We start from the raw sequence: 19570 nt of genomic DNA, 5'->3' as shown, positions 1-19570 counted from the left end.
CTCCTGCAAACTTTTAAACCTGAATCTGTGAAGTGATCAAACATGAGTTTTCTTAAATCATAGCTGTTCCTTGCGTATTTATGCTCTAAAATACATCTCTATTTTCAAAACAAAGAAAATGTTCATTTTTAAAATTGATTTTGTATGTCACAAAAATGGACACCTATTCTGACTTTGGGCCATATAATCAAGGAAAAGAAAAGCCAAACAAAGAATGTCAAGTGGCAGCCCAAATTTTCGACCTGTTGCCAGGTCTTCCTCAGGGGCGTGTAATTCTGCGAGACGCCAATTCATGGATCAATTACTAAGCAACACAATACCATGGTTATTTCAGTTACGAATCACAAAGCAAATATTTCAAAGATAAAATTTACATTCAACTTTCAAGCTTAGATCTACTTTCGTTTTGATTGTAATCAAAACAAATGTACACGTGCGAATTCCAAAGTTTTTACGTCAAAGGTATACGTATAGATCTTGTAGTGACGTATTCGTCGCTGGTGACGTAATTTCAAAGTTAGAACAAAATGGATACTTATTCGCGCCGTGAACAGGAAAAAGTATCATTCTAATGTCTCTTCACTTATGCGTAAGTACTTTAACACATTTGTTTATGCCAAAGGTTTGCATGAAGATACGACACTTAACCCTTCGGACAGAATACATAAACAATATGTATCGCAACTATATGAGTTCGAAGATCAATAGAGAAGATACACTAAGATTTAGACATCTCCATGCTCAAGGACTTTTGATAAACATTCCGACAACCTTCTTCGATGACAAATTCTCTCTCTCTCTCTCTCTCTCTCTCTCTCTCTCTCTCTCTCTCTCTCTCTCTCTCTCTCTCTCTCTCTCTCTCTCTCTCTCTCTCTCTCTCTCTCTCTCATTCATACACACACACACACATTGCAGGGTCTAAACAAAAGCTGTAATAGAGTGTTTACGGATCAGAATTGAGTCCACTCGGCACCAAAGTTTTTAATTTTGCAATCCAGAAAGACTCTCTTTTCCACCTCTCATCCCGGGTCGAACAAAAGACTCTTTCGATCACAATGCACTCCATATCACCGAGAGAATGGTCGGGCTGGTTGAAGTGCACTGTGAGAAGAGTACCTGTGTTCTTCCCAATGTGTGAGCGGTGGAGATAGAACCTTTCTCTGAGACTGTTTTGAGTCTGCCCCACGTACTGGGCACTGTGGCATTTTTGAGTCACTTGAGAAAAAGTGACTCTATGTAATCGGTCAGTGTTAGTCTGTCCGGCCGGCCGGCCGTCCGTAGACACCACCTTAACGTTGGACTTTTCTCGGAAACTATCAAAGCGATCGGGCTCATATTTTGTTTAGTCGTGACCTCCAATGACCTCTACACTTTAACGATGGTTTCGTTGACCTTTGACCTTTTTCAAGGTCACAGGTCAGCGTCAAAGGAAAAATTAGACATTTTATATCTTTTCTCGGAAACTATCAAAGCGATCGGGCTCATATTTTGTTTAGTCGTGACCTCCAATGACCTCTACACTTTAACGATGGTTTCGTTGACCTTTGACCTTTTTCAAGGTCACAGGTCAGCGTCAAAGGAAAAATTAGACATTTTATATCTTTGACAAAGTTCATCGGATGTGATTGAAACTTTGTAGGATTATTCTTTACATCAAAGTATTTACATCTGTAGCCTTTTACGAACGTTATCAGAAAAACAAGGGAGATAACTAGCCTTTTCTGTTCGGCAACACACAACTTAACGTTGGGCTTTTCTCGGAAACTATAAAAGTGACCGGGCTCAAATTTTATGTGAACGTGACTCATTGTGTTGTGAATAGCAATTTCTTCCTGTCCATCTGATGCCTCATATAATATTCAGAACTGCGAAAGTGACTCGATCGAGCGTTTGCTCTTCTTGTTTTTACACGAAATGAGATAAATGATGTTTTTGGTGTCACAAGAGAAGTGTTCTCTGAAAGTGAAAGTTTCACCTGTTTTACATAAATTGAATGTGGTGGACTCAATCTGAAAGTGTTTTTTACAGATGACACATTTTTTACGCTCACACCTGAAACACCCAGGGTTGTTGTCGTGTTTAGGAGGAAGAACTGTCGGCATTAGGATATTGCCTATGCTCTTACAGTTTCTCTCCCCACAGATGGGCGTTTCAGGCAGAACGTTTTTCATGTGTTCACTCTCGCTGATCAAGCTTTCCTGTAAACTATGCAACCACTGGCCGAGGGGAGGGTTGAGTGGGTTATGATTGATGACGAAAGGGACTCTGTTTGTGGGAGTTTTTTTGCGATATGAAAGAGTCTCCTTTCTGATTTTAGCTGTAGCTTTCCTCCTGCCATCTTTAATAGTCTTTTTGCTGTACCCCCTGGCAAAAAACTGTCTCTCCATCTCATCGCACCTTTGTTGAAATTGCTCCTCTTCTGAGCAGAGTCTTCTGAGTCTCAGAAAATTGTGAGTATGGCAAATTTCTTTTTACGTGAGCTGGGTGACACGAGTTTTGGCACAGGTAGGCATGGCTGTCGGTAGGTTTAGAGTACAGGTCAGTCTGAAGGTATCCATCCTTCAGACTGACTGAAATGTCTAGAAAGGAGACTCTTTCTAACGATGAGTGGTGAGTGAATTTGATGGTAGGATGAAGGGAGTTGATGTGTTTTAGGAATGTGTCTAGGTCATCATCTGTTCCTGTCCAAAGCATAAAGATGTCATCAATGTATCTTCTCCATAGTTAACAGGTACTGGACTTTGTTGGAATAGTGTTCTTTCCAGTGCGGCCATGAACAGGGTAGCCACAGATGGTGCCATTGGTGTCCCCATCGCTGTTCCGTGAATCTGTTGGTACACTTCTTCCTCAAATGTGAAGACATTGTTAGTTAGTACGTGATCAGCAACTTTGACAATAGTCTCTGTTGGTGGCCGATCACCCTGTGGTCTGGAATCTAGCTCTTCCTTGATAGCTGTCTTCATGTCCGAGTGGGGAATGTTAGTATACAATCCAACAACATCAACCGTGACTAGTTTAGTGTTTTCCGGAAAGGGTCCGTGCTGGTTATTCCACTGGTCTATAGTGTTCAACATGTCTGTGGTGTCCTGGATGTAGCTAGGAACGCTTTTTACACAGTCTTGCAACCAGTGGTCAACCAACTTTGATAGCTTTTCTGTTGGTCCGTTCACACCGCTCACTATAGGCCTACCCGGAGTGTTCGTAAGGGACTTATGAATTTTGGGTAAAGTATAGAAGCGGTGACATTGCACATTGTTTTCATCGGTTACTGCCCAGTCTTTTGTCGTTTTATCAATGTCCCCCTTATCATAGAGGTCTGCAACAATAGCATTAGAAGTTTGAACAATGTGAGAGGTAGTGTCCTTGGTTAGTTTAGTGTAATGGAGAGGGTTGTTCAACTGTGTTTAAGCTTCTTGGATGTATTTTTCGCAGTTCTGCACTACTACTGCTCCTCCTTTGTCTGCTTTGCTAATTCTTATTTCTTTCTCTTTGACCTTTTGTTTCAGTTCTTGCAATGCTGTTCTCTGGTCTTTAGTCATGTTGTCCTTTGTTGGGTTAGGTTTAGAATCTTTGTAGTTCTGAAGTTTACATTGCACACTTTGGCAGAACGTTTCGAGTGTGATGTCTCTACCAGTCGGTGGTTCATATCCTGTAGGTTTATAGAATTTTGGTGTCTTTTTGACCTCCTCGTCTCTCTCAGAATCATAAAAAAGTTCCTTTAATCTGACTTTGCGACAGCCTTCACCAATGTCACTCTCTAGTTTTTGTATGTCAATGGTTTTTGGTGTGGGACAAAACTTTGGTCCAAAAGCAAGTACCTGTGTTTGAGCTTTTGTCAATTCCACAGTAGACAGATTTACAACAAGTTTATGTTCTTGGTTTTCGTCTTGTTTGACAAACGTCCTTTTCTGTCTATTGAAACGCCGGTAATGTGTTTTCTTTTTAATGTTAGCATTAGCTTCGTTGGTTGAAGTAGTTTCTAGATCTGTTCTTTTCTCTTCAATGAGACGTTTTAGTTTCCTTTGTTTCTTCGCTCTGTTCTTTTGAGCCGATCTGGATGGCTTGTTGAATTTTATCAGAACTTCTTCAAACTCAATATGAGAAGTATTGTTAAAGATGTCGTACATGATAGTGTTAGTGTCCTCATTTGCTTTCTTAAGCAGTGCTTAATAGGCATCCCTGCTAGCATGCAGTATTTCCTTTTCAGCTCTATGAGGTAAAAGGTAATCAGATCTCGGCAAAGCGTCTTTAGGAAAATCAATTTTCATACCTTTAGGTACTACGTTGTTGTCGATGCAGTTGCTGAGAAACTGATGGTGGATTTCATAGCGTCTCGCTTTCTCCCTTGTCTTGAACAATCGACGGACGTTCAAAACGGCAGACATCACTAACGGATCCGGTAACGGATACACATGAAGATCAGTAGAATTATAAAGAATAACGTCAGTGATGCGCCTGCGGGCCAAAATGATATCTTCGGATCGTTCATAGAACGATGCTAGGCTTTCTTGTAGTATGTTATAACAAAATCAAGGAAAAGAAAAGCCAAACAAAGAATGTCAAGTGGCAGCCCAAATTTTCGACCTGTTGCCAGGTCTTCCTCAGGGGCGTGTAATTCTGCGAGACGCCAATTCATGGATCAATTACTAAGCAACACAATACCATGGTTATTTCAGTTACGAATCACAAAGCAAATATTTCAAAGATAAAATTTACATTCAAGCTTAGATCTACTTTCGTTTTGATTGTAATCAAAACAAATGTACACGTGCGAATTCCAAAGTTTTTACGTCAAAGGTATACGTATCTTGTAGTGACGTATTCGTCGCTGGTGACGTAATTTCAAAGTTAGAACAAAATGGATACTTATTCGCGCCGTGAACAGGAAAAAGTATCATTCTAATATATATATATATATATATATATATATATATATATATATAGGCAAATATTTAAAAACAATCTCCTCAAAAGTTCAGTTTTGTGATGAATATGGAATGTTTATTTATGATGATCCGAATTTTCGGCCCCACATGGGGCTTCTTCAGGGTGATAGAATGATGAAGCTGAAAAAGAACGTAAGGATTCAGTAATGGTTCTGTGGATATGGTTACTAATGGTACCGAACAACCGTTCTGATCAAACAAAATGATTTACAAGTTTCTTACTAAACGCATATACACCAAAACAAATCTAAAATCGATTCCCATGAAGCTGACACTCCATCTCACAAACACGTGTTTGATTATAAACAAAGTTTTGAGGTAAGAAAAGACTAAAAACTCACGTAATATTATAATAATTAAATTACATATTCTTACCCCAATTCTCATAATGCATTGACTTCAATCTCACATGCTAGATGTCGAAAAACTACTCAAATTACCTGCCCTTGCAAGGGTGGTAACCAAGCTAAAAACAGACGCCATAGCCGTTGCTATGACCTGTCCCACCTGGTTAGCCATAAACCACCGCGCACCACATGAGCGCCGGCATCCGGAATAATCATTCTCGACTTTCGACGACGCACGTAGGATGTGCGGAATTCGACGCTCACTTGGACTTCACTAGCCCTTGTCTTTTAGGCTCGTGGGGTCCTTTACCTGTTCGCCATTCATTTGATGAGATCTGCCCTTTTTATTGAATTGAATTGTTTGTGTTAGCTGCTTGGTTTTACAGCCGCGTCGGAAATGTACGTTTCTGGTCGGCTATGGTTTTCGGCCATTTAGCTTTTTCAAGATGGCCGATACCAAGCAGTAACTTAGTGCGAGGCAGGAAGGGGAGAAGGCTTATAGCCCTATTTAGGAACCTCCGTGCGAGTCAACGACCCTTTGAGTAGTACTTCTTTTGTAGTAGCTATTCAGGTGGATAAGGTTTCGTTTTTTCTCCCCAGCCCGCATCTCCTCGTAAGGAGAACCAGTCAGTGTCTTCCACTTTCGGTGGGCTTAACTATGAAATATGTGTTTTTATTTCTCAGTAGTTTCAGGCACGATCGGCGGTTCCCGTCTCCCGCCCTCTGTGGCGGACACTTCCTTGCTGGCTGGAGGGGGCCCTTTGGCCTAGGCGACGTCTGCTGGCGTACTCCTTGGCAGCCCTACTACTTCAGCTTCGCGCCGTGGTCTGGTGCAAATGGCCAGTTCGGTTCAGCCCTTTCTGCCTCTGGTGGCACTGGGTTGTTCACGAGCACCCTCTCCTCTACCTGCCTCTGACCACTCTGACTACCTCTGGTTTTCTCAGTGTGTTACGCAGCCCCTCCTTTTGGGGGGAATGGGGGGGGGGCTTGCTGCTTCACACCGTGGTCTGGTGCAAATGGCCAGTTCGGTTCAGCCCTTTCTGCCTCTGGTAGTACTGGGTTGTTCACGAGCACTCTCTCCTTTCGGAGGGGGGGCTTGCTCCCTGCCTGCCTCTGACCGCTCACCTTGCTTTTAGCGTAGGCTGAGTCGGTCATGCAGCCCCCCCCCCCCCCCTCCCCTACATACGGGAGGGGGGATTGGGGGGGTACGGTAAGTGTGCTCTTACGGGTTCGCGTGGGGAGGATCAGTTTGCTGACAGACCCACGTCCCTCTCTTTAGGGGAGGGGTTACAACCTGAGCACAGCCAGTCTGCGGGCTCCTGCCCTCCTGGCATTTCTTTCGCTCATTCACAGCTGGGGTGGGACGTTCGGCCTTTCCAGGCTACGTTACATACCCCTCCTCTGTCACATTTGGGGCAGGGGGCTGTGTCAGCGGCCGACATTCTTTTCCACCCTCTGGGCTGGACAGGGTGGGGGCTGTCAGACTGCCTTCGCAGTCTTGAGCGTTACCGCCTTACCGCCTTACCAGCGGTAATGGGGCGTTCAGTCCTCCTTCTGTTCCTTTACAGGTGTTCAGGAGTCCAGAGCCAGGGGTTCTTCTCTCGCTGGTGGTGTTCCTGTTGCCTATGCGAAGTTTTGCCAACAGCTCATTGGAGGTCTGTTGACGTGTTCATTAATTTTTTACCTCCTGGACATCTCCTGCTCTTGACTTGATGGGGCCATTTCCTTGCCCTCGTTAGTTTCTGCAGGACAGGTTCTCTCAGGGACATAAGTAAGTTCCCTCCGCCTTTAGGAGCAATCTGCATTTATGAGAATTGGGGTAAGAATATGTAATTTAATGGAAAATTTCAATAGTAAATTTTCATTTGATTAATATACTTACCCAATTCTCATAGTTAATACCCTCCCATCCATCCCCGCTACTTAATTTCCTAAGGGTTTTTGAGAAGTCTCGAATGATTATTCCGGATGCCGGCGCTCACGTGGTGCGCGGTGGGTTATGGGTAACCAGGTGGGACAGGTCATAGCAACGGCTATGGCGTCTGTTTTTAGCTTGGTTACCACCCTTCAGGGCCTAGCATTGTAAGCCGTTCGGCGTACTTTACGCCGAAATAACATCTCCAGTACGCGGAACTCGATTTGGTGTACGCCGAAATGGAAAGACCTGTTATTCCCAAACGGTAAACCCAAACAGTCCCAGCTTTCGTTTTGTGCGCGGTCGGTTCAATTCTCAATCGGTTTGACAGTTTGCTTGAGCACGCACTTCCTCTGGCATCGCGCGAGCATGCTTTGTGCCGGTGTTTTGTGGCTCTAGACTTGAAATAATGTCTCGAAGCGACATTCTTGAACGTGGTCAGCCATTCAGTGACAAAGAATCCAGGTATTCCTGGAAGTGGGAATGGCTGGATTTCGTTCTGAAGGCGGAAGGCAAGTCAGAAGAAGTAATGTGCCGATACGGACTATGGCTGAGACTGTGTATAGTTTTCAACAACTTTAAGACAAGGAGTGACATTGCTGACATTGAGTGACATTGTGTTTGTTTGAAGAAGGTAAGCACTTTTAGGCCAAATAACACAAGATTGTCAGTTTTCTTGTTTTCTGTCTGTGTTTTGCTTGTTGGTGAAGGCATAATTTAGTTGCTCAATCTTCTTTGGGGGGGGGGGGGGGGGGGGGTCATTTTAGGTAAAAAATCTCCAAAAAATCTTAAATTCGCCCCCCGAAACCCCACCAAAGGCTTTGCCCCTGGACCCCACTGGGGGCCTCCTGCGGCCCCCCAGACCCCCGCCTTTGTAAGCTGAACCCACTTTTTCCAATGCCAGGCCCTGACCCTTGCAAGGGCAGGTAATTTGAGGAGTTTTTCGACATCTAGCATGTGAGATTGAAGTCAATGCATTTATGAGAATTGGGTAAGTATATTAATCAAATGAAAATGTACTATTGAAATTTTCCATTAAATTACATATTACTTACTCCGAATCACATAATTGCATTGACCCACTTTAGATGCTTAGGTTATGATAAAAGCTACCCCGTCTAGGTATAAGGGGAGCAACCCCAACTAAAAAAGTGACTGCACCAGCATGGCTGACACCCTGGGTTACGTCCCATGTAGCATGCTACGTCATCATTGGTGCTGGTCACGTGATACCCCTTCAATCGACTATTATCACTCAAGGGTGACGGTTGTGTTCGCTTTTGCTCTGGCTTGTTTTGTGTCTACGGCACTCACCGGCCTCGGCCCCCGTCTACTTCTTGCTGGCTTGCAGCTGGTGAGATCGTTCATATTTTCTTGTATGTTTTATTGCTTTCTGCTGGGAATTTCGCTTGTCCGTTGGACTCTGAAGTTTTCAGCAGTTGTTTGGCTTCCTCACGGTCGCCATTTGCATTAGCACGTTGTCTGGCTTCTGTTGTTTTAGTCCGTGTTCGGGCTGTTAACGCTGTTGTAGCTTGCTTTGTAGCTGCCGTCGGTAGCTTTTACGCATGTGCTTATCTGTTTGCTTGCTTGCTTCTGAAATGTTTGCGTCTGTACGGACTTGATTAATTTCAGTACTTGTGGCTTCCTCCTTGGTCGCCATTTTTAGCTAGCATGTTGTTGTTTGTTATGTTGATTTTTCGTCCGTACTCGGACGCTTAACTCTTTGTATAGCTAGTTGTTTAGCTGCCTTTGGTAGCTCCTAAACTGGTTTTAGCTGCCCTCTTTGCTGGCTTCTGAAAGGTTTGTGTCCGTTCGGACTTTGCTAGTTTCAGTTGTTTGTTTATTTTTCTCTCGGTGCTTACATGGCCGTTAATGAGAATTAGAGGGAGCTAAGGCCGAGGGTTAGGGCTTGGGCCCTGCTAAGCTCTATTCCTCAGCAGCCTCTTCTTTTGAAGAACTCTGTTGTTGTTGTTGGCACAATTTTAGACAATTTTTTACGTTGTTCTGTGCCGTTTTCTGCTACGGACGTTTGGCCGTCTGGCTCTCAGCCGTCCGTCTTGGCCTCTAGGCTGTCGTTTTACGTCTGTTTCGGCTCCAGAGTCTAGGGCTCTGGGGTCTGCCCTTATCTTTTGCTTATTTCCAGAAATAGATTCCCTCGTTCGTGAGGCTTTGCCGCGGCGGACTTCGTCGCCAGCTCTGCCCCCCGCCTGGGGGTTAGGCGACGTTCTCTCCTTGGCGTCTTTTGATGCCTGTGCCTTCAGACTCCGGGTCTTCTCTGGACCAGGCTGCTGTCCACCGTGACGTTTCTGGACGGTCCCGTGGGGACCTTCTTCTCCTCTTCCTGGCCGGCATTTGTTGCCTTCCGCTTGCGGTAGCGCAACAGTGCATGTCCCTCCGGGGATCCGGCCACAACAAGGTTGGTGTCTGCAGCAGCCGTTTACGGCAGCTGCACTTCCGGTTTCCGGAATCGGATGTTCGCCTGCTAGTGAGCGGACTGCGTTCACGTCGGGTTTGGACCTCTCCGTACTCCAGCAGTCGGTTCCGACAGCTGGGCTTCCTGCTTTCGCAGGAAGTAGGGGCTCACCGGTTAGTGTGCGGACTGCGTTCACGTCCGGCTCGAGCCTCGCCTTACGTCAGCAGTCGTCCGCGACAGCTGCTTCCGGCTCAGGCCGGAAGTAAAAGGCTCACTGGCTAGTGTTCGGACTACGTTCACGTCCGGTTCGAGCCTTGCCTTACGTCAGCAGTCGTCCGCGGCAGCTGCACTTCCGGTTCCGGCCGGAAGTGTAGGTTCACCGGTAGTGCACAGGCTGCTGTCATGTCCGGTTTGGGCCTTACCCTATGTCAGCAGTCGTCCGCGTCAGCTGAGCTTCCGGTTCCGGCCGGAAGTGTAGGTTCACTGGTTAGTGCTCAGGCTGCTGTCACTTCTGGTTCGAGGCTTTACCTACGTCAGCAGTCGTCTGCGACAGCGCCGCTTCCGGTTACGGCCGGAAGTGTAGGTTCACTGGTTAGTACACAGACTGCTGTCACGTCCGGTTTCGAGCCTTGCCCTATGGCAGCAGTCGTACGCGACGGCTGTGCTTCCAGTTCCGGCTGGAAGTGTCGGTTCACTGGTTAGTGCACAGGCTACTGGCACGTTCAGTTCGAACCTTGCCTTACGGCGGCTGTCGTACGCGACTGCTGCGCTTCTGGCTGCGGACGGAAGTGTGAGCTCACCGGTTAGTGCACAGGCTGCTGTCACTTCTGGTTCGAGTCTTGCCCTACTTCAGCAGTCGTCCGCGACAGCTTTGCTTCTGGTTCAGGCTGGAAGCGTAGGTTCACTGGTTAGTGCACAGACTACTGTCACGTTCGGTTTGAACCTTGCCTTACGTCGGCGATCGTACGCGACCGCTGCGCTTCTGGCTTCGGCCGGAAGTGGGGGCTCACTGGATAGTGGACCTGCTATGGTCCCATCTGGTTTGAGTCTGGTTTTTCGTCAGCAGTGCCCTTTGGGCTTGCAGGCTCCCTGCCTCAGGCGGATTAGCAGCTACCACACACTTCGGTAGTGGGTTCTGCCGTTCTCCTCACTTCCTGTGCCTTTGGTCTTCGACGCCTCTCATCCTCCTCTTAGTCAGGGGTGAAGTTTGGCCGTTGACTTGCAGGAAAGGGGCTTCAGGCTCCGGCCTTCCCCGCTCAGGTCTTGGGCTCTTATCGCTTTTAACCAGCCCCTTCGCTTACCATGTCGGACTCTCGTTCGGTTGATGGTTAGCAGACGCTCTCGGGGTATTCGTCCCTCGTCAAGGTTGCTCTTGAAGCGGCGAATGAAGTCTCTTCCAGATCTTGCCCGGAAGGGGTTTTTTGGTCGAAATTGCGTCTTCCGACGTTTTTTCAATAAAGACTGGTTCCCAGTCGGCGAGAGAGTAGGAAGGTTACTTCCGTTTTAAGGTGTAGCCTTTCAACTCTCTCCCATCTTTGCCAAACCCTCGTCTTCCGGCAGCGGCTGCCTCTAGTTCCGGTTTCTTTGCTGTCCTCACGGCCAGCTATGGAACTGGCGCGGGTTTGCTTTGCCTCTCCTGCACAGGCTTCTTCTTTCGGGACATTAGCGGCTCAGAGGAAGTTGCCTTTGCCCAAGATGTCCCGGAATTTGCTGTCGTCTTTTGCCCCTCTGCGTGCACCTTTGCCGGTCACGCCGGAACTTCTTCTTTGGGGAACGATTCGAGTCCCCTGCTCTCTGAGCAGACTCTCTTCCCCTCTGAGGAAGTGGGCAGACAGCTTTTGGAACTTGCTTCCTTTTCGGAGACACTCCTTTACGGAGTCCTTGGCGCCCTTTACACTCAGTAAAGAGCAGGACGCAGGGGATGCTTTCTCCACCTTTGCTAGGGCGAATTTAGAACAGAGGAGGCCTTCCTCTCTGCACAATGCCCATGCGGTCATGTACAGACGGGACTTGTTCCTCGCCCATTCCTAGTTTATGAGGAATCAATGAGAGGCACCCTTAGTTCTTCACCCTTGGTGGATGGGTCTCTCTTCGGCCTCCTGGCCTCCTGGCCTCCAAGGCCTCCTGGTCTCCATGGCCTCCAAGGCCTCCAAGGCCTCCTGGCCTCCTAGGCCTCCTAGGCCTCCGGGCCTCTAAGGCCTCCTGGCCTCTAAGGTCTCCTGGCCTCCATGGCCTCCCTGGCCTCCTGGCCTCCAAGGAGATAAAGATTTGTAGGGACCTTCAGGTCTCTTCTTTTGCTCTTCAAGCTTTGAAGCAGCAAAACGGGCTCTACCTAAAGCAGACTCAGCTCTTTCAGGCTAAGTCCTCAGCTCAGGTTTATCCGGAGAGGTTCTTTCTTTCACAGACGTCTTAGTCTGTGTTTTTTGGGAACAACAGCCGGCATTAGGACATCCGGGTTTTTTAGCCTCGGCTGGTGCAACAGCCATTTCATCCGTTGGTGGTGGTGGTTGTTGTTTGCTCTTATGGACTCGGTCCTAGTGGGTCTTTCGCCGATTTTGACTCTGTCTTTCTCTAGCGATCGGACTTGTTCTGGTGTTTCGTCCAAACTTAAGGTTTACTTGAGTTGGCCTCGGAAGTTACATTCAGATTTTCCTGAGTTTGCATTGGTTTTGGCAATGCATGGTGAGGAGTCATTCTTGTGGCCTATCATTTTTCTCAGCTTTATTGGCTAACCCTCTCCTTTCGGTAGAGGTCTAGTTAATTTCCTGGTTTCTTGGTGCGGGCTTTTAGCCCAGCATCTTTGATGGCAGGTCTACGGGCGTTACGGCTCTCAGCCTTAGCTGTAATAGTCTCCTGCCTGGCATGGGCGACTACGGTCTCCGTGTCTCTAGAATTTGTGTCTTCCTCTTCTTCTTCATCCTGACATGAGGCGAGTCGGGTCGACTTCCAGTGGGGTGGGTTGCCTGTTACGGTCACCCTTCTACCACTTGCAACTATTACGGACTCTTGCCTGTCGTGTTCCGTGTCTGATTCTCGGTTCTGAGGTATCAGACGTGTTTGGTTTTTCAGCCAGACTCAGGAATTTTCTGGGCTCGGTCGGCCGCATAATTTACTTCGGGCCCTTCTTCTTGAGAACTCTCGTTCAGGGAGTCTTAAGGCTGGTTAGCTTCACGGTTTTCTGTTTTTCCTTTCCAGTCTCGTTTCTGTTTTGGGTTTTTGATTTTCTTTCATTTACCTACAAGCAGACTGCTTTGTGAACACTCTGACTTTAGTCATTTCGGTTAGAGTCACCGGTCACATCAGGCTTTGGCCACCGCGATCTCCGCTCTGCTGGCGGCTTACGCTTTTTCGTAGGCCGCTGCTTCCTCTGTTTACCTCCCTCTATGCTTCTGCATGGACTGGTAGTGGACTTCTGGTGACCGTCTCTTCTGAGATTTTATCTTTGAGTTTGACTCTGGTTTTTTGTACTCAGACGTCTCTCTCTCTTTCTCGGAAACAGGTCACTCCTCTCTGGAGCTGACCGTTATCTCTCCGGCCTTTCGGGCCTCTCTCCATCCCAAGGCTTTAAACTTTGGCATGATTGTCTTACGGTCCTGGGGAAGGTTGGTGCTTTTCTTTCATGATCGGTCAACCTTACGCTTGGTCGTTTCCAGGGTTTTTGGCATTTCCTTCCAATAGTAAGGGGGGGCAGCTTGTCTGTCCCTCTACTTGGCTCGGGTTATTCAAGACTTGAGCCCCTTTCTGGGCTGTTTTTTATGGTTCAGGAGAGGGGAAGAAGTGCTGAGCGCAGCTTACGGGCTCTCTGATGCTGTCTTTCGCATTTTTTGCCTGAGCGGCATTGCGACTGTCAATTAGGATGGTTCTCGGTCCTCGTTCTGTCATTTGGCAGTGGGCCAGTTCCTGGCAAGGGTTTTAAAGTGAGCTAGATGTTTTCTTTCTCACCGGCTCTTTTCCTGATTTTTGGCAGTGGGCCAGTTTTTTGGCGAGGGATTCTCTTTCCCTCCGCCTTGGCGTAGCTATCGGCTATCTTTCCCCTAGGCTCAGCCCGAGCTCTTTTTCCAGGGCCTGGGCCTCCTCCTCGGCCGTTTTACGGTCTGGGAGGTTGGATGATGTCCTGCGCACAGCTTACTGGCGCTCGGCTTTTGTCTTTATCAGTTTCTTAGAGAGACATTGCTGCCCTCTGGCAGTATGGATCTATCTGTAACGATGGATCTAGGTCCCTTCCTGCTTTGGTGGCAGCGGGACAATGCCTCTCCAGAATTTAAGAGTGAGTTTGAACTTTTTTGATCTTACCCACCGCCTGGTTGGAGTTATCTGCAATTATGTGATTCGGAGTAAGTAATATGTAATTTAATCGAAAATTTTTATTTAAATTTTCATTTGATTAATATACTTACCCGAATCACATAAGTAATTCCCGCCCGCCTGCCCCGCTCGATAGTTTTTCAGTATTCTATTAGTCGATTGAAGGGGTATCACGTGACCAGCACCAATGATGACGTAGCATGCTACATGGGACGTAACCCAGGGTGTCAGCCATGCTGGTGCAGTCACTTTTTTAGTTGGGGTTGCTCCCCTTATACCTAGACGGGGTAGCTTTTATCATAACCTAAGCATCTAAAGTGGGTCAATGCAATTATGTGATTCGGGTAAGTATATTAATCAAATGAAAATTTAAATAAAAATTTTCGATTATAGTATAATATATGACGTAATTCTTCCGCATTCTCGCTTTTGACGTAAAACTATTTTAACTTTTCTTCGAAAGTAACAAGCGATTGAGTGCACATTTGGGCATTTTTAGCGGCGCTCTCATTCTAAATTTGTCAGCTATACAAATAATTCAAAAAAGAATCCCATTCTACACAGAAAGCAGTCGGGATTGTTGGTATTTGGCTAAACAGAACGATGCTCTCTTGCCAGTATCTATCTGTTCTGATTTTCAAGAGTGCTTTCAAGGAAGATATCTTTAACGTTCAGATTTTCTTGGATGATTTTGAAGCAAGAGATTTTGAAGGTCGTGGTAGGATGGATTTCAGGTCACATAAATCAAAACTTCTTAATTTTGTCAACCTTTTTAAAGCTATAGCTTTAAAACCTGTGAGGTTGGATGAATGTAAGGGTTTAACCCTCAATCTTTATCAGATTTTAAGGTAATTGCAAGGCCAAGTTGGGTTAAAAAAAAGATTGTTGACTTGAACATACTTTCCGTTAGAACTTTGAAACATGGCTAGTTCAAGCCTTTGACTTGTCATAATACGTTTGATGGACTTTTGTCCACAGTCAGGGTCACATTTGTGCCAATAATCTGCGAAAAATGATAAAACTGTATATTTCTTAGAATAAATTGAACTTTTTACCTGGGCCGTTCAAACTCAGCACACATACAGGGCTTTCATGATCCTTGTTTGTTTTGCAAGTTTAGTTTACCACAGATTTCAAGGTCACTGCTGTGGCAAAACCCTTATCATATCAACAGTGCTATTTGTTGTCAACTTGTCATCAAGTTGATACATTTGGACCACTCCATCCTCTCCCCTCATTGCCGACTGCACCTTAATTACCACTGCAAAGGGGGGCATGTCAGGCATTTGAGAGTCAGTCTTCAGTCAGCAGTACCAGACGAAACAACCACATGCCACATGTGATCAGACATTTCTCAAAAATATTCATCACTTGTTTTCAGCACTTAAATTAATGTAAAAGTTAAAGAGCATAATGTAAGGCATGAAGTGAAGTGCCTGAAGACCTCTTACATTGTTCTGCAGGTGGCAGGCATTGGTACCATAACTTAGTGCTCTGGGTTTTGCAAATAGCACTGTTATTGTAGATGAAAAAGATGGATTCTACATAGAACCGGGGTGAATTATCACTTACATTCACTTGACAATCTCAAAAGTGTGTTGCAGAACCACATTGCCCTTTACTGATTATGAAAATGTTGTACTTTTACAGAGGACAGCTTTGTTGTTTCTTTCGCCCAGGTGACAATCCCAACAAGGTGCTGCAGGCAGTTCGCTCCACGACCTTGCCTTTCCCCCTTCCTGTTCCCACCTACAGTCAGGCAGTGCAAGCTGCCCGCGCCTCGGGCAACGTTCTGGCTGAGAGAGCAACCATCATCCGGGAGACTGTCAAGTTTTTTCTCAACCATAAGTACTGGTGGACCAGTGAAGACTACGACCGAATTGCTGAGCTTGTGGTCAACGAGTTTCCTGATCTCCGCGATCCTGTTGTTTGGCCCACCACACCTTGTTATGTAAGTCTATGACAGGCGATACGATATTTCTCTTGCTTTACTTAGTTTAAATAATCAGCACCTTGGCTGCTTTGCTTGTAGTGTTATTCCACCTGAAACTTGTCCACATGTGTTGTTAGGAGCAGTAAACAAGCCCGCTACAAAGATGTTTGCCTGTTTCAGTCGGAACGTTAGCTCTCTTCATAGCTCATCTGTATCAACAGAATTATGCTCCTTCTTCCATTTCTTCTCATGTTTCTGCGATTGGTTACTTACATAAACTTTCTCATGTCACGTATGAAACTATTTATTAATCATAGCTAAGCCGAATCATGGCACTGCCATGAGCCCATGTCATGCATGTGAGTATGTCGATGTCTTTATGAATGAATTAGATCGACAACTCGTACAGTACTGCCCCGTACCACTTTTATCATCACGGGCACCGGCTCCAATTCGGAAAGATCTCATGTACCTTGACTGGAGTCGGTTCCGTGATGATGGCATCACAATCTTGCCCAACGCTGATACCATTGTAGCCTTTAAAGAGTTCCTTCATACCTCCAGAAAATTTCTGCTAGTGCTCAGATTTGCCCTGCACTTCCGCAAATACTGATATAACCATTATTGGCCCTGCATGCAAAGTCATGAATTTTTGGCATAACACCCAGAATTAATATGAATATTTTTAAAGTTCTTTTGGAAACGTTACGTAACTTAACCTGTATTGCCAATATATTCACAAAATGTTATGGTGATCTTTATTCACCTATTGGTCATGTTTTCTGGAAGTTTGAAACGTTTTCATTGAGACATTTAGGATATATTGAACTTTCAGTGGAGGACCCCCTAAAAAATGACAGCAAAACGTGCTCTTTTGGGCCTTTCAAACTGTTAACCCCTACCTCATTTGAACACAGATTGTATCAAGACTAATCAAGTTAGGTGCACAAATGAGAATGTTTTTGAATGGAAATTGAATGGCATTTTCATCGATATGCAGAATTGTTTCTTATCAGCAAATCCTGAATTTTTACAGATTTTAGAATACGGGACTAGGGTTTTTGTCAGGTCGATTCTGGGGGTACCCTGACTTCGGCTGCGGTCAAGTGATACCTAATACAGAAATCTTTAATCCGAAAAGTGTGCAAGGTAGCCAAGTGAAGGGCCTTTAATGGCATATAACGTTTGAATAAAATGACACGTGAATGAATGTTTTAGTTGGGGTACAAAAATGGGTGCAATAATTTTTTTGCTCACTTTATATAAATAACACAAAAACAAGTATAATAAAAGCCAAACAAAGAATTTCAGGTTGCCTCCCACATTTTTGACCTGTTGCCAGGCCTTCCACAGGGGCGTGTAATATATATATATAAGAGAATTCTTATAGTCAGCAGAGACTTTCTACTGAGATTTGTTAAAATCTCATAGCAGAGCAAAAGATATACATATACATGTACTTGTAGTGGGGCCGAGTACCAGTCAGGAAAGCTATTTTCATCTTCCTACAGATATTTTATTGTATTTTTCTGCTTTGGAGGAAGAGAACAGTATTATTGGGTCATCCATTGTAGGTGTTGAAGTAGTGCAATGGCTGTTGTTGATCTGTTGCTTTTGTTGTGCTGTGCAGAGCAAGGTCAGACTAGACCTGTCCATGTGCGCTCGCAATATTCGCCGTATTGCCAAGAACCAGGAAAAGAGGCGCAGTAGCCCACGGCGCAGTAGCACAGAAGCTGCAGAAGCAATACCTGAGCCACCGGCAAAACAACGAAAGAGTAGTGGAAAAGGAGGGCGAAAAAGCAGCAGTCAGGCGGCACTGAGCGGTGCTACCATGGTGGGTCAGATGCTGCCGCACACAGCTCATACTGCCCATTCAACCGTACCCACCACCTCCAAAGCAAGTGATCAAAAAGAGGTGGGCCTTTTTTCCTCAAGAGATTATCTGCTATATGATTATTATTTACTTTTGCATTTAGGGCACGATAGCTGTCGAAGAAGCAGGTACACAGTTGATTAAGCTGATCATAGCTTTTGTTGTGTTCTACATTTTCAACCAATTACTACTAGCTTTGATCCCAGGTTACAGGTTACACCATCATCAGTTACAGTAGCTACAAAAAGCAGCTGTATTTAAAAAAATGTAATTTCGAGTTTGTCATGAGAAAAACAATTCATTTACAATCATTATCAGAGGCAAAAGTGAGATTTACATGTGCACATGTTACCGTTTATTTGTATGATTTTACTCTTATACACAAGCTTGCGTAAAAAGCGCTGACATAAGTGTTATTGCAAGTTTTGGATATTTGGTCCCATTCTCAGTGAAAATGTGATTATGTAATGCTTTGTGCTTGTTTTCCCTCACAGATGGCTGGCCTGCCCTACATGCTGACCTCCTCAGCACCAACCTCCTCCCCCTCTTCCACAGTGCTGCCCCCTGTTGCCCATTTCTTGGGCCACCCGTCGGCCCACGCTCACAGTCACAATGCAGGCAGCATTGTCTTCCCCTCCTTGCTGCCTGCCACGCTGTCCCACACAACCACCAACGCATCCAGCACAGCGCTGTCCACCCATGTTGCTGCTGGCGGTGCTGGCCAGCAGGGGGGTGATAGTAGCATGACCGTCACTGTGTCGGGGTCAAGGCACGATCACTTTCTGGATGCTTCGTCTTCTCTGGCTGCTGCCTGGCGGCCTGATGCCCAGCTGCCAGATCCTCTGCCCGTGCCGCCTTATACTGAGAAGGTAATGAAAGCCAGAAAAATGGGAGTTACCAAGTATGAGAGGCCGCTCATCATCCGCGAAACCGTTCTCTTCTTTCTTTCCCTCAAGTACTGGTGGAGCAGTGTCGACTACGATCGTATCTCTGACTTCGTGGTCGATTACTTCCCGGATCTGAAAGACCCTATGTTAAGTCCTAACATGCCACCAAATGTGAGTTGGCAGTGTCCGTGATGTCTCGGTGCCATGTTGTCAGTGCTACCTGGTCATCTGCTGTGTTGTCTCTCTCTTGCATGCTTCTTTTGGTTTGGTCCCTGAAACTTTTTCATCAAGGAGATTTTTTCTTCGGTGGTCTATCTAGTCGCTGCCCAGTATAATTTGGAAGATTGCTTCATACATTGTAGGCTGTAAACAGATGTAAACTGGAACAGGTTCTGTTGAACATAAAGTTTTTCCTGTGTCAGTGGCAGTCACTGGGGTCTTAAAAGTAAAAGCTTTTCCTGTACTTGTAGTGCGATAATACAACTAAGCTTCACACAAAATTTACTTCAAAAGATATTTGAATTTGAGATTTTTAAAAATATTGCAGACGCAGAATTCATAGCTGTTGAGGGTAATATGTTTCCTCTTTTACCTCTGCACTGAATTTTACAGCGATGTTGGCATGTTTTACTCAACCGAGTAATCAGGAGACTTAGCTCTTAATCATCAGTTTTAGACATAGCCGATAAGCTTTGGTGATCTTCGGACATGACGAAAGTCTAGCTGACTTTCATAAAATGTCGGTCACAATCGGATGCAAGTTTAAAAATCATTTTCTCAACACTGGTATAGCTTGAACATTTTAAGCTGGTCAGATTGGGATTATACAAAGGTAAGACCGCAGGCATGTAAATGTACCTAAAAACCCACCTGGCTGCCCTCCAGTTCAAATTCCTGACCTACCCGCTCGGCAACCTGAAATATTGGTCAATTCTGCAGTACTTTTCTTCA

The 19570-nt window shown here is 45.6% G+C and overlaps 1 protein-coding gene across 2 annotated transcripts in view; it reads left to right on the top strand.

Moving 5' to 3' along the window:
- Positions 1 to 19570, top strand: part of LOC138970862 (pneumococcal serine-rich repeat protein-like) — a 60373-nt gene that overhangs the window by 18179 nt on the left and 22624 nt on the right. For both annotated transcript variants that reach the window (XM_070343423.1, XM_070343424.1), the window contains exons 3-5: positions 15606 to 15877; positions 17490 to 17774; positions 18227 to 18601. In XM_070343423.1, the coding sequence (XP_070199524.1) occupies positions 15606 to 15877; positions 17490 to 17774; positions 18227 to 18601 (932 nt within the window). The remainder of the gene's footprint in view (positions 1 to 15605; positions 15878 to 17489; positions 17775 to 18226; positions 18602 to 19570) is intronic.

The sequence above is a fragment of the Littorina saxatilis genome, linkage group LG7 (assembly GCF_037325665.1).
Source record: "Littorina saxatilis isolate snail1 linkage group LG7, US_GU_Lsax_2.0, whole genome shotgun sequence".
NCBI classification, from domain to species: Eukaryota; Metazoa; Mollusca; class Gastropoda; order Littorinimorpha; family Littorinidae; genus Littorina; species Littorina saxatilis.
The sequence above is the reverse complement of the archived record's forward strand: the minus strand, read 5'-3'. Positions and strand labels throughout refer to the sequence as shown.